The sequence below is a fragment of the Montipora foliosa genome, chromosome 14 (genome assembly GCF_036669935.1).
Source record: "Montipora foliosa isolate CH-2021 chromosome 14, ASM3666993v2, whole genome shotgun sequence".
Lineage (NCBI taxonomy): Eukaryota > Metazoa > Cnidaria > Anthozoa > Scleractinia > Acroporidae > Montipora > Montipora foliosa.
This window is the reverse complement of record NC_090882.1, coordinates 12,453,531-12,468,976: the sequence shown is the minus strand read 5'-3', so window position 1 is coordinate 12,468,976 and position 15,446 is coordinate 12,453,531. Positions and strand designations below refer to the sequence as shown.

Below are 15,446 nucleotides of genomic sequence, written 5' to 3'. Positions count from 1 at the left end.
TCAAAACTCTCGCGCCACTTTCTCAACCAATCAGAAGTGAAACAAAAACCAATCGTGGCTTGCGCGTGCAAATTTTCCCGCGCTTTGTGTCGGCTACGTGTAATTACTTCGAGTTTTGATTGGTTTACTGGATTGTCTCCGACCTTTTTGATTGACCAAAGTAATTACTTTGGTTTTGGTTTTACGACACTCAATTGAAAACTGCTCTAAACAATAGCAAAACCAATTGAGTTATCCAGTGGATAGTGATTTATCCGGCGGATAGCGCTATCTACCCTTTGAACAACTGGGGCCAGGTTGGTAGGGGACTGTTTGGGTGTCCATATTGACCATTTTCACATTCCCTATAATACACTTTGTTTGCCCCCCACTCTTTGCATAAACCATTATTTTCAAATGCTCTTGGGACACTGCATATTCCCAAGAGCATTTGAAAACAATGCTTTATGCAAACTTTGGGGGGGGGGGGGGGGGCAAACAAAGTGTATTATGGGGAATGTGAAAATGGTCAATATCAATTTTTAACTTCAAATTATAATTGCTGGCGAGCCTTAGCGAGGCAGCATACTTTTCTTGATATTAGCGAAAAAAATCAAAATTTGTGGAATGTAAGATCGGAAGCATGCGCAGTCGATTGTGGTGTTATCATGTCTATAATCCGGGGTATTGATACCCGTGATGACGTCACGTGCACGCGGAAGGGAATCTTACAACCTCACAGCCTTCGAGTCGAGTACTTTTCCAGTGGGTCGTCATCGATCATCATTGAACCGTACCGTACATGTTCAGTCTTTGAACCTCTTACATTTGACGACCAAGTCAAATTGTTCTTCAACGTCTTCAACCGTTGAGCGAAGAGAAAATCAGTTATCGAGCTAGACCACGTCCTTCTTTCCTCAGAGCCACGCACGACGGGTGAAATTATTATTTTATGCAAATTAGTAGTAAAAACGAGACGTGTCACACAATCGCGTGCTCTAAAATGTCAAGCACGACAACAAATTTAAATTGTCGTCTTTTCAACGACGCTCAACATTTCTCAAAAGGTAACTCTTTTGCTGAAAAGGGGCCAGAAATTTCAGAAGAACAGAAGTTTTAATTCAAAAAATGAACTGACAAGCCATTGTTTTGAAATTATCCCTTGCTTACAAAATAGTAACGCCTGCCACACAGGTTAAAGATATGCACACCTTTCTTCGCTCTTTAAATACTTTCACGCACATTTCCGGTACCCTCTTGTTTCAAAAATTTGCAGCTGTTTTAAAAAAAAAAACCAGTCACTGCTCCCAGTTTCTACGCCAGCAGTTTCTACTTTCACACTGAAACTCCTAGTTTTTAAACTACATCAAATCTGAACTATTTCTTATTTCACCCAAATATACCTAAAAATCACCCAAAAATTTACAAAACACCCCAGAAACGGCCTTCAGGTGTACCCCGCCTTGACAGACAAAGGGGGGAAAAAGTTATGAGGATCAAGCGATAGAAACTTACCTAACTGGACAAACTGGTTTGCGTAATACAAGATGGCTCTGTAACAGAACTCGTACTGCTCCTAGGTAATTGAAAGGAAGTAAAGAAAGAAGAATCACAGTTGAACGTTTTTTCTTTCCATCCAAGACAGATCACTGTACGCACGAACACTCTTTACTATTTGCCACATTTAAGGTGACAAGTCGTCCACACAACAAAAAGTTCGAATGTGGCAATTTTCATTTGCGACAAAAAATTGTGGAATGCCAATACAAATGTCAGATAAATTCGACCTCGTTTCGAAAAATAATCGGAATCGGCCTCTCAACAAGGCTCTGAGAACAACTGACCACAGCACCATCAAAACTATAAACTAAATAAATATATCTCACCCTTATTTTAAACAGGACTCATATATACCTTTTTCTGTACTGTATACTTGCGGTGTTTCCTGAAGACTTGGACGAGTTTTGGAATATTCACTGACAAGGAACAAAAGAATGTTTGGCTTTAGATAAAGAATGTGAGAAAGCTCCTTCTTCCTTGAAAATTGGACAAAGTTATAACTTCAAATTAGACATGTTCGACTGCCGTTGGGTTCGATTATGCCTGTGCGAAGGCGTGGGAAAAATTACCAAATCTGTTTTATCCCAAAATAACTTGATTGAAATTCACAAGGGTCCACCTGCTTTCTTATAGGAAAAGTAAATTGATGAAAGTAAAAAAAACTATAGTATTCACCAGAAAGCCTGAAAAAAATCCAACTTTAAACGGGATTTGAACGGTTGCGCTGCAAGAAGCGAGAAGGAAAGGATCTCCATAATGTTTTGTCACGCATGCGCGACGTGGCGTGAATGCAACTTCACTTCCACTCTTCCGCCATTTGGAAGGCGTTAAAATTCAAACTGGTTATAGCGAGTTAAACCGGTTAAGAGTTAAAATATTCGCCCGAAGTTCTAAACAACATCGAAGAGATCGTTACACAGAGGTTGCCTTTCCTTCTCGCCTAGAGTGGCAAATAAAAAAGTAAAGTAAAGTGGTGCATTTATATAGCGCCTTTATCACAAACGTCTCAAAGGCGCTTTACAATGATCAATTTACCCCCAGCGGACTGGAAGCATATACAGGCGCAAATGGCAGCCGCTTCTAAGCAGTCCATGCATGCTGGTACTAATTTTACCGACCTCGGAAGGATGGAAAGCTGAGTGAACTTTAGCGGGAAAGAAGGTCGCCAAATATTCCAGTCTCGGCAGAACCGGGAATGGAACCCAGGACCTTAGGGTTGGAAGGCAGAGATCTTACCACTGCGCCAACCCCTCCGCTCTAAATAGGAAATCTCGACCAAGCAGGGCATCATAGAATCGACTCCGGTTAGGAGAAACAGGATTTTATCCAAATATTCCCAAGTCATGGCTCAAAAAACCATTCAACACAGTCACAGCCAAAGAGACCAAAACTGAACAAACTGAACAATACAAATGGCCACTACGAAGACTGAAGAGTACGCTAAGCGTTTCTAAGATCCTGATTTTAAGATCAAATCCAAATCGCTTGAAGAAAAACAATGTTTCTAAACTGATATCTTCGTTATTGGTCAGATGATGTGAAAGCGGACCGCGCGGTATTGGGAACAACAGATAAAAATAACCTTCGCAGCACGGGCGCAATCTAAAAATATATTTCAAACAATAGGCCATTTCCGAGCTGCTGTTTGCCCCTGGTTCAAAAGGAATCTTGGTGCTCGACCATTCTAATGATAGTGAGTTTGATTTGCATGAAAATACAACACTCATTTGCATTTGAATGGTTGTGCACCAGGACTCGCTTTGAAACGGAGGCAAACAGCAACTTATCATGGGGCACTGGGATTCACGCTCAAACGCCATATTCTCTTGGTATAAACTAATAATGGAACAGATCTCCTACCAATATTTCTGGTTCCATGAAGTTCACGGATAGCAGAATACACCACACAAAATGTTCCTGCCCGGCCGACACCAGCACTGAAATAAGCCACATCCGAGTCAGAAGAGGAATTTGACAAGGGCTCAACGTTGAGTATAAAAGAAACATTTGACAAATAGAAATAACAATAATAATAAACGACCCAGTCCTTTTCAAAGGTAAGATAAATAACTGGGAAAAGCTACTTTTCAAGTTTAAAAGGTTCGAAAGATAAGCCTATAAGTTTTCGACCATGTCACGTGACTAACTGCCATTTGATGGCCTGGGTCACGTGACAAATCGCACCCCTTGCATTGAGTAGGGTACATGATGTTGCTATCTGAAACTGGCCCGTACCTGCAGTGTACCACAAGGGGCATTTGAGCCTGAGGGTCTTTTTCCTGATGATGATTATGAACCTCGGACAAAAACGTCAGAAGATCCGACGGAGAATGGGGAACACCGCTGAAATAGAAAGAAAAAGCTGTTTAGTGTATGGTAATTTCGCTTATGATGATCATATCGATTCTTCGACGAAGCCTCATTCAACGTAAGCCTTTTAAAGCAACCACTTATAGGCCCACCACATCTTGACGGCTTGAGTGTTGCCCTTTCGTTCGGATGAAAAGGAAACCCTATATTCGAACAATATTTAATCTCTTCTTCGAAGAAAATTATTCTTTTTCGTCTAGTTAACCCCAATTTTAAAATTAACATTTTAAGAGACTTACTGGTCAGGCCAGCCGACAAACTGCAAGTGTGACACCACGAGAACCTCGTCACTCTGAAGTTTAAAACAAAAAAACAACGGTTAAAGTAGAGAACTTATCTGTAAGCATTGATGTATCCTCTTAGGTTTCTTTACGATTCACCACAAATGAGATGCTAAGCTTTCATGTTGGACATCACAAAGTGTCGTTAGAAGCCCGTAAAGAACGACTTAAAAGGGACTCGATGTATAAAGCTGTATACACGACCTGTTTCATGTATCTCTGTCAAGACAGTATTGCTCCTAACATTTAACAATTATCCTGCTCAATCTTGCGGAATATCGGCTGATACTTAGCAGAAAAGGCCGTAGGCCGAGTTGGCTAAAATCTGGCGATATTCCGCAAGATTAAGCAGGATAATTGTTTTATTATTCAATTTTTATTGGAAAAAAAGCTGGAAAACTACCATTAAAATTACGTATATCGCAGGATATCTGTTGAGTACGCACGACGAATATTGAGCGCGCTATGACCATATTTGGACATTGTCACAATGCGTTGAATAATAATGACTTCTTACTAACCGAGCGCGAGGGCCGTACTGGGGAATATTGGCCCGAGGTCGTGGCAGTACGGACCGAGTGCAACGAGGTCCGTACAAAAACGACCGAGGGCCAATATTCCCCAGTACGGCCTCGAGTAAGTGAGGTTAGTAAGTTGTTTATTATATGGCTTTTTAATTACCTTTTGCTTTGTTTTTGCAAGCCCGTAATCGGCCCGTGGACATTACGGGAGAATAATGCCCTACAATTCAGTCACAATTAGCCAATCAGAGCGCGCGTTATATCGGCTACAAACACAAGCCATATAATAAGGGATATAAAGTTGTCAACTGAAGTCTTCCAATCACATATGATAAACTTATCCGCTAACTCTTTTAGAGTGATCAACATCTAACTTTTCATCTCAATATCACTACACAGGTCACAAAAATGAAGGAATGGTCAATTATGATAACCTTTCCCGTTGTGGAAACATTCTCTTTATTGATGCCTGAAGAAATGTATACAAAAAAGTTGGGAGAACATGCAGTAGACATTAGGGCGGCAGAGGTTAATCAATTCGCTTTCGTCCAAGATGGGGGACCGCTGGTATGACTGCGCACTTATCTCACCTCGGCGTGTTGTACATGCATAATTCGCTCGATCCAGGCCTGGCAGTGACTTAGCCTCCTCATGTGAACCCTGATGGCACCATATACGACGGTGTGCCCCTCGTCTATGGGCCAATACTGATGGCACTTTAACTGAAACACGATAAGAAACCTTGATGAAGTCCCTCAGTGACATCACTACACCATGAATGGTTTTCATGATCGAACGTTAAACGGCCCTGTTTATAGATGGTTTTCAACCAATCTATTGAGACCGAGGTGACTATGGTGAAGGAGGCAGTGTGGCCCAGTGGTTAGGGCGCTTGCCTTGAGATCCGGAGATCCCGGGTTCAAGACCCGCTCTGACCACTCGTTGAATTTGTTCCTGGTAGTCCCTGGTTCAACTTTCCAGCTGCACTGTGTTTCACTGGCCCTGAAAAGCCCCTATGGGGAGCGGTCAATTAAGTATGTATTGTATTGTATTGTAATGGTGTGATGTTATATTACTGGTGGACGAATAAAGGAAGCTAATGAGAGAACTGTAGTTTTCGTCCACCAACATGGTGGCGATGACGTAACATTAAAACAACTTATTAAGCTGCACAAAGTGATTCTACTTCCTCCAGTCTGTGGTAAAAATCCTCAAACGAAAATTCCTGAATAGTACTTTTCTGTGGTGCCGTTTATTATGCTGTACAACGTGGTTCTAGCTTTCTAGTCCGTGGGTGAAACCGTAAAGTGTGACCATTTAAAGGAAGCCAGTTCTTTGCAGTGGTGCTGTTTATCACGTTATACAAAGTGGTTGTAACGTTTGAGTCTGTAGCCTGCGACTGCAGACGTATTTCCGGCGGTCGTTTCTCTCCCCCGAAAAGTAGTACTTTTCGGGGGAGAGAAACGACCGCCGGAAATACGTCTGCGTTCGCAGGCTATTGAGTCTGTGGCTAAAATTCGAAAGTGTGACCATTCAAATGAAAGCTACTAAGCAGTACTTTTCTGTGATGCTTTTCATGTTGCATCTTGTATACGGTAATGGCAGGTTTTGAGTCTGTGGATGAAATGTTTTAAGTGACCAATCAAATGAAAGCTAGTGAGCAGTACCACCTCTTGATGTTGTTCATTAAGTGGCTATATCATGATTCAGACGAATTTTTAAATCTTTACCACCAGCAAGGGTATGAAAACATAAAGATCTTCTTCTTACGCGATTTCCCTCCACTTCTTTGGTGAGCATGACTATCACAGGAGCCTTTTGTTCCCAGACCATCAGCCAAAAATCTCCGAGGGTGGCTGCGATGGGGCCCTGGGTCAGAATGTAATCTGGCGACAGTGGGGTAACTTTCTGTTGAAAGAAAGGATGGAAATTGTACGAATGACAACACAACACTTGAGTCGCACTTCTACGCAACGGACCTTGAGTGTTGAAAGCTGAAGTTTGGTTTTAATTTTTAAAGGGGCTCTGTCACTGTTTTGGAGCAGTTGGTCAGAGTAAAAAAGACCCTCTCCACAATCAATCCGAAAAAGGGAGGACCAAATTATTTGCACAATACATCAATACGCCAATTTCATCTTCTTTGTGTAATTCCATTCTTTGTACAGAGTTCCCTTGATAATGACGTCAGCGAGGTCGAAAATTCGATTCAATTGGCCTCTACAAAAACTACTATACTATTTTTGCAATCAGGTTAAGCCTTGTCATCAAAGAGTTTTCAAATTAGCATTCGCTATAAGTGACAGGTTGGGTCCTTGCAGCAGCATCGCATGATTGGTCTCTCGGTTTTGCGCGTCTGTGGTTGAATAAGAATACAAACAACTACTTATTGTATACGAAAATGCACTCCCACAATGCCCTACTCGTACCAGTCTCTCTCAAGATTTTGGAGCGGAGAATTTTGCTGAGTTTAGGTTGTCTTACCTTGATTAAATTAGCGTTGATGTAGTCTCCTTCCTCCTTGGTCGTCAGCAATACTCTCGTGTGGTCCCCTATAATAGGAAAACAGTCACAATGCACGAAAAAGAGAAATGATTCTCGTACTCATCTGGACAATTTAAGCAATTGTCTCTTTTGGACAACTGAAAAATTCAGGTGGCTCCAACGAAATTCGAAACCCATGAACTCTGCGAAGCCCGTGCAATTCTCTACCAACTGAGCTATGAAGACACTCAGTTGTAAGCTGGGGCCCGTTTCTCGAAAGTCCCGAAAATCCATTTGTGAAAATGCCAACCGCTTGTTTAGGAAAGCCGATCTTTTAACATGTTTTCAAGCCACCTAAAATAAACATGTCTGTGAAGTTTGATGACTTAAATCCTCTCCATTCTTGAGATACAAAGGGAAATGTGACACCCGAAAATGGCCCGTAAAGTTTCGGGACTTTCGAGAAACGGGCCCCAGGTCAATTTGTTGGGCTCGTGTCTTCCCGTGAAAGGACTCGATGAAAGAAATGTATATATTTGAAGTACGGGCTGTAGACGAAACACAGAAATGATCCTCGCACAAGCAATTGTCTCTCAAAGAGCGAGTGACAATACAGCCGCTTCCAGGGTTAAATCCTTTTCTCTTTACACAGGGCGTCTGGTGTTCAGATTTTTGGCGCTAAATAAACGTCTTAACCTACAGTATTTTCGGGTGACAATTTCTAGCGGGTCATAATGGACGCGCAGTTGTAAGTACCAACTACGAAGGCAAACATTGTTTGGGATCCATCGCGTGCGGATGGCTCTTGTTTTTGAGCCCCAAGTAAACGTTGCAACATTGTTGGCCAATATTGGTTGGTTGTGATCTTAGACGCGAGGCTTAAAGTGCCCCTGTGACCAAGAAATCCCTGATTTAAAAAAGACACCTGTTTCTTTTAACTGGATTTTTCCTATTTAATGGTCAGCCATTACTAACTTTAAGTTCTTGAGAGAGCTGGTTTAAGGAGAAAATGACGTCAAAGGCTCACTAGTTTAAGAATGCAATGAGCGTGTACGACGCAGAATTAATTTGCAGCACGGGAGTTTTGGGCTTTCAGATTTTTAAATTTGCGTTTTGCATTTATAAAAAGCTGCATGTACACGCTGAAATTTTAAGCAAGTGAGCCTTTGACGTCACTTTTCCCTGAATCCAACCCTCTTAGGTCCAATCGGTCAGTTATAAACGCGAGTAATGCCGGACCGTGAAATTCAAACCTTACACTCAAAGTAAACGGTCTTTAGATAAAAATCAAAGCTCAAAATTTAAGCAAACACTTTCAAAATCTGAAGGAAAAAAAGGAAGTGAGGGGCACTTTAACGGACCAACTACGTTGATCAACATTAGTCAACACTCCGGCGTGGTTTTTATAACGGCAGTGAAAAGACAAAACTTTTAAGGCGCCCGCAAACGAGGAAAGGTATTTGCGGAAACATTGTTTCCCAAGGTTTCCGCAATGTTTCCTCGGCGCGCAAGGAAGCTAAATGTTTCTGAACGAATTCAGAAATATTTTTGCTTCCCGGAAAACAAATTTTGCTTCCAAAGCAAATGTTTCCTGGGGCCGCAAACGGGGGGAAAATTTGCTTCCGCATCAATGTTTCCGCAACATTGTTTCCTTGTTTGCGGACGCTACAACACTACGGGGATACCCCACTGTTAGAACTGAGATATCAAATAGTGGCGCATTCCAAAAACACGAGAAAGATGGTATGTTTTCAGCCTACGCTTAAAAGCTACACTTGTTTTGCCATTTTTTAGATGTCGCGTCGAACATTTAACAATTACCCTGCGAAATCGCGCGGAATATCGCCTGAGGTATCAGGCAATATTCCGCAAGATCGAGCAGGATAATTGTTTTATTATTCAACACATTGACGACAAAGCACAATTTTTTACGTTTATTGGGAAAAAAAGCTGGAAAACCTACCATTTTTCTCCCAGACACACAAAATTACGTATATCGCAGGATGTCTGTTGAGTACGCACGACGAATATTGAGCGCGTTATCACCATATTTGGGCATTGTCACAATGTGTTGAATAATAATTATATTTATATGAAGTTGTCGATTTCATTTTGACAAGAATGAAGGCGTCACATGTTACATGTTTGACGAAAGCATCGAAAAGTATAAACTGTTCTAGAAGTCCTCTGGTACAAATGGACGTGTTATTTTTGGGGACTGGAGATTCAATTTATGTAACCACTGAGATAAAAAGAATAGTCAACAATTATTCCATGATCGCGCTTTGGATATGAGATGGCTATAACCTGTCTCATATCCAACAAAAGCGAATGGAATAGTTGTCTTATTAAGTTTTCATCACATGCTGAACGTTTGAAATTTTTCAGCTTGGCAACACTTAACGCAATCAGTTTCCATATTAGGTCATAGGGTATATGAGCTCATAACTGAAAATAAGTGAACCAATCAGAAAACTAGAAACGCAACATCCGAGGTCGACGATTTCATAATGGCCATTAATACTTACAAGGTAGTATGTCTCTATATCTGTTCTTGGATGGATTAAGAGTTGCTACTTGAGTAGAGAACTTAGTTGAATCACCTTCCTGCAATTTTTCAAGGACCTGAAAATGACAATAATGGAAGAAATATGACATTTAATTCTGTGAAAGGTGTCCTTTCATCTGAACAAAAATAATCCTTGAAGTTAAGCTTTAAAATGTTGACAGTACCTCTTGACTTTTCAGCTGAAAAAAGACTACTCTGACTGCAACAAAATCGCGGTATATATCTGACAACCAACTAGTATTCATTAAACCTGGTTTTCACTAGCGACGCAAGAACAAGCGGAAGCGCGACAATAAGTAGCATATTTTAGGTGAAAAAGAACGTCGATATAGCATCAACATCAACCACGGCCTCCGCCATTTTGATTTAAATGCTCAGAAGCAAGGAGTCTGGAACGAGTGCTTTAATTGGCCAGACACGGTCAGATGTAGCAGATTTCCTTGTGCTTATGTTATGTTTCGTTTTCACACAACGCAAGCGAACGCAAGTATAAGCCCAAGCACAAGGAAAAGGAAGAATTTTAATTCCAGCGTTCGTGCTTGCGCTTATGACCTGGGTCAACCCCGTTTTCAATGGAAGGTGCAATAACAGCTCTTAGAGTGGTTTTCAATTGAGTGTCGAAAGTAATTAGATAATTACTTTGGTTTATTACTTCACTCAGTGATTGGTTCAAAGTTCTCACGCCACTTTTTCAACCAATCAGAAGTGAAACCAAAACCAATCTTGGCTTGCGCGTGCACATTTTCCCGCGCTTTGTGTCGGCTACGTTTAATTACTTCCGAATTTTGATTGGTTTACTGGATGGTCTCCGTCCTTTTTGATAGGCCAAAGTAATTACTTTGGTTTTGGTTTTGCGACACTCATTCGAAAACCCTCTATGCTTGCGCTTGCGCTTGCGTCGCTAGTGAAAACCAGGTTTTACGGCTCTCCTACACAACACATACTTATTCAACTGGTGGGAGTTCAGACAAATTGGTTGTCTACAAGGGCAGCCAAGGAGCTGAACTAGGAAAACCAAGAAACAGGTCCAATATGAAAGACTACTCGCTAATAGCAACTTCAAACTGAATCCTGGGTCTTTACAGTCCTCTGTGGGGGCTCACGGCCAATGAAGCCCCAACAAAGCAATGGAACGACCCGGGGGTCAATAGGAACTTACTATCAGCGGAATAGTCTATTTGCAACCAGAGTGGGACTTGAACCGAGGAGTTCATTGTTCCAATCACTCTGCTTCCTTGCCACCACTTCTAACTTTCCCTTTGGCTTCTTTTCAAAATGAAAAATATGTACAGACCATGTGTTTAGAAAGTCCTAAAATGCATCGACAAAAAATGGACCCAATTTGAAAAAATCATTTTTCATTCCAGCATTTGTAAACAAAAGCAATACAGGTCTTAAGTTCTTGGCAAACTTGTCAAACAAGTTCAGAAACTAATTAACCCCTTCAGTCATTTCAGAATATTAGAGTCTGACTTGTAAATGATTCAAAACGGCTGGCTTTCGCCTTGCCACTCAAACTCTGGCACAGATAATCTCTCGTTGATATTTTACAACCATAAACATTTTATAGATTCCCTAGCTATAACCAACCTTCCATTCGCTGACAAAGCCATTGAACGGTGCATTTTCCCTCTTCTGACTTAGGCTAACTACAAGAGCATCAAAGGTCTCTACAGTGCGAGTCAGCCTCTGTAAGTATTCCTCTTCACTCAAACACTCATTATTCTCGTCCTGTCCAATGCTGGACACTTGTGTGTTATAGTAGTGACCACACTGTCGATGCAGAGATGGCTTTCCCGCCTCTTCCACAGACTTCTTATCAGGTGGTTTGAGTGGAAGCTCGGGCATCTTTCCTGGCTCATAGAGATACTTCTGTTTCTGTGGCAACGGTGGCAGGGCAGGCTGTGTGTTTTTCTGAAGTTCTTTAATTTGTTGGATTTGTTCTTCGATCTCTTGACGTCTTTTAGTTTCTTTGTACTCATCTGTGGATTCTTCAGTAGGCTGTGAAATACTCTCTGGTTGACCTGCAGTTGAGGACATCACGCCATCCCCAGAGTTTCCTTTGTCGGTCCCCTCTACAATACCAGAGGCTTCAATCCCTTTGTCGCTTGCTACGCCTGGGACTACACTCTCGACCAATGTACCACTGACATGTGCTGTCTCTTCATTAATTCCACCACTGTTAACCATGTCACTGGATGAACCAGTTACTGGAGACGTCGTATCCTCTGTTTTCCCTTCATCTGATAGTTTTGTGACATCGCTACCTCTCTCGAGCACATCACTCTGACTATTCTCACGTACTGTTGGTTTAAGGCTATCAGCTCTGCCAGCTGTACTCATATCAGAAATTTCACTGATTTGTTTCTTGGCAAGATCACCAAAAACGTGCTCCATGTCAAGTTTACCATGAGCACCATCTGAAAAATCTAAGCCCCACGAGGCATTAAACCTGGAGATGGGGGATGATGCTGAATGAGGTCCTTCTTTGTCTGTATGAAGGGTCTTTTCTGCAATGTCACGGTCCTTTTCAGGTTCTTCAGGCCCATTTTGAGACCCACCTTTGTCCCTTTCTTCGGATGATGGTTTGCCATGATCCTCTTTTTCATGTTCCTTTTTAAGCTTTTCTTCAACACGATCATGTTCTGATAGCTTCTGCTCCATTTCTGCCAGTTTGCTTTGCTGCTGAAGCACTTGCTGGAATAGCTGCGTGAGCTGACCCTGATCAGATTCATGCTGCTGCTGTTGTTGCTGATGTCTCAGAAGCTCCTGTTGCTGAATGATCAGCTGTTGCTGCTGAAGCAGCATCTGCGTTTGGAGCTGCTGCATCTGCTGCTGTTGACTTAGTTGCGCCTGAGCCACAGACACCGAATAGCTTGTAGCATAAGCCGACGATGGTGGTAGGCTTGTAGGGCTTGGTCTGACCCCTTGAACAAGTGGTGGTGCAGTGGGAGCAGACACTGGACTGAAGCTGTATGGCTGACTGCCTCCTAGTGATGAAGTCGGCAACTCACTGACACGTCCACCATAAGACGGGTAGAAACCAAGACGCCCTCCACTCTGTCCGTGGTACTGGCTTTGTTTGTTGAAATCAGGGGAATTCTGGCTGACCATGGACGGCGGGTATCCTCTTTGCTCTTGCCGAAGTTGATCTTGTAGCATCTGCTGGGATCCAAGCGATCCACAAGTCTGCTCCATAGATGACTGTCTATGGGGAGTACTTTGTTTTCCTTCAAGTCTTTGCTGCTCATCTTTCGAGTGTTGCCGTGAGTACTGCTGAGGAGTGTTAGTGGTTGGCATAGGCTGTGACACGTGAGGGTAAGGCCAACTTGGCGAGGACCCTGCAGAAGTGTTAAGCTGTTGAGGAGAGGACTGCATAACCATAGGACGTTGCAAGCCAGTATGTGGAGCTGGGTACCCTTCCTGAGGTGGTACTGATGAAAGCTGGTCAGTTTGGGAACGTTTCTTCTCAGGTAACTGAGGGTACCCTAACTGTGTTGACGTGTTACTGGACTGCGATAGCTGTTGACCCGGACTACGACCAGGGTTTGGTTGTTGAGCTGGGTATCCTGTTGGTGCCTTTGGAAAAGCCCCAGAACTTTCCTGCTGCTGAGACAGTTGACCAGGTGTCTGGACCATCTTTGGCGGTACCTGAGGAACTATTTCAGAAGCTCTACTTCCTTGATGGATCGTTAGTGACCCTAAAGATGTCTGTACGTTCTGCGAGGGCAGTTGACCTTGGTTTGCAGTCTGCTGAGAGAGACGCTCTACTTGAAACTTTTCACCGAGTGGAGGTGGCTGCATCACTCGAGGCTGGGACGGCAATCGTGGTTGAAGGTTTGATTGAAGCTGAGGTCTTGTGGGTTGCAGTGGTTGCTGCAATTGTGGTTGGTAGACAGGAGTAGGCTGCAATGGTTGTGGAGGTTGCTGTTGCCACTGCTGCTGCAGACCCTTTTGATGTTGTGCTGGTTGGAACTGAGTTGCCTGTGTCGGGTCTCTGGGAGGCTGAATTTGTTGCTGTGGCTGAGACGACTGTGGCTGAAACTGGGCGGGATGTTGAAATGGAGGAATGGGCTGCTCAAATCGAGGTGGCGGTTGTTGGAATTGCTGCTGTTGGAAATGCGGGGGTTGTTGAGGTTTCTGCTGTGGGCGGGTTAGAAGCTGACCTTGGAAATTTTGGGGAAACTGTGACTGAGACTGGTGTACTTTCTGGGGCTGAAGTGGTGGTTGAAGTGGATGCTGGCCTGGCAAAGATTGATGAAACTGTGGCTGAGGCTGAGGTTGTCTTTGATAAGGCTGCTGAGCTTGCTGGAACTGTTGCCGAGGCTGAACCGGTTGTACAGAGTTTTGTGCCAGTTTTGGAAACTGGAAGGGATGGGTCTGCCAGTTCTTGGGCTGATGTTGGCGAGGTGCAGGCTGCAAAGGTTGTGACAATTGACTTGACGGAAATGCCTGCTGGTACATCTGAGGTCCTCCTCCTTGACTTGGAAGTTGTGGCTGGGATGTGGGATGAGGTGCTCTTGGACCTTGGAATTGTTGTTGAGATGATAATGTTGGGGGGTGATTTAACTGATTTGGTAGTACCTGAGGACCACTCGGTGGAAGCTGCGGTGGGGCTTGATGCTGACCTTGTGTCCAAGCCGTCATGGGCAGAAGACCTTGTTGTGGAGGTCTGTCTATGGATTGTGAACCAGGTATCAGTTTAGCTTGGTCATATGATGGAAGACCTTGGGCACTGCCAGGTCCTGCTACCTGTCCAGGTATAAGCTGTGTTTGCGGCTGTTGAGAAGGCTGGTAGGGTCCACCAGGAGCTCCAGGGGGGACGGCAACAGGTGGCCTCGATGGACCTTCTGGTACAGGGTATGACATCTTCGGCGTTGAGTGAATAAGGTGCTCATTTGGGCCAGGACCTCTTGGACCGACTTGAGAAAATGGAGCTACAGACTGAGCTTGCATGGAGGGGTGCATAGAAGTTCCAGGGCGCAGTGAGGCTGGAACCTGTGGGACCCTTTGCTCTGGAAAATTTTCTTGATTCCTTGAATGTTGATGAGCCTGCGGTGGATTACCAGGGTGAGCAGCACGCATCCTTGGGTCACCAGGTAGGACAGGAGGACTGGGAGAAATCCCTTCAGAACGAAATGACAAGACCCTTGGGTCCACTGGAAGTGGAGGTTGTGCCCCAGATGGTGCCCCAGGAGGGAATACCCCGCTTGGGATCCGAGGTTGAAACAGGTTTCCCTGTGGCGAGGGGTTGGGAGCTCCTGGTATCATTCCTGGATGTGGCATTCGTGGTACTCCAGCATATGGACTATTCAGCGGGGTTGGTAATCTGGATGGTGGTGGATTGACAAGATGCTGTGGCTTTTCTGCTCCTGGCCGAGAGGGTGGTATCTTGGGTTTGTCTGTAAAAGTAATGATAAAATGCCATTCTTGGTTTTTGAAGAATCTTGAAGTGGCTAAAAGTGACTGAACTTGAAAACTGGAGAGATGTTCGAACGTTTCAGGAGTTATTTTCTTTGACTAAGTGAAAATAAGCGACAGGAAAGCTCGAAAAAAAAACGCTTCAAATGTGCAAGATCTACTACAAGTTACAAGAAGAATACCCAGAAAACATATATTTTTTTTAACAGGAAAGTGTCAGGTTGATCTCTACCACATTCTCCAAAACTACACAACGCACCATCT

At 43.4% G+C, this 15,446-nt stretch overlaps 1 protein-coding gene across 1 annotated transcript in view; it reads right to left on the bottom strand.

The window, feature by feature from the left end:
- Positions 1-15,446, bottom strand: part of LOC137984632 (uncharacterized) — a 45,990-nt gene that overhangs the window by 3,933 nt on the left and 26,611 nt on the right. The window contains exons 29-39 of the mRNA XM_068831832.1: positions 15,442-15,446; positions 11,352-15,163; positions 9,721-9,817; positions 7,193-7,260; positions 6,482-6,619; positions 5,302-5,433; positions 4,149-4,201; positions 3,775-3,882; positions 3,400-3,476; positions 1,894-1,955; positions 1,495-1,555 (exon numbers count right to left, since the gene is read on the bottom strand). The exon at positions 15,442-15,446 is cut by the window's right edge and continues 129 nt beyond it. Of these exons, the coding sequence (XP_068687933.1) occupies positions 1,495-1,555; positions 1,894-1,955; positions 3,400-3,476; positions 3,775-3,882; positions 4,149-4,201; positions 5,302-5,433; positions 6,482-6,619; positions 7,193-7,260; positions 9,721-9,817; positions 11,352-15,163; positions 15,442-15,446 (4,613 nt within the window). The remainder of the gene's footprint in view (positions 1-1,494; positions 1,556-1,893; positions 1,956-3,399; positions 3,477-3,774; positions 3,883-4,148; positions 4,202-5,301; positions 5,434-6,481; positions 6,620-7,192; positions 7,261-9,720; positions 9,818-11,351; positions 15,164-15,441) is intronic.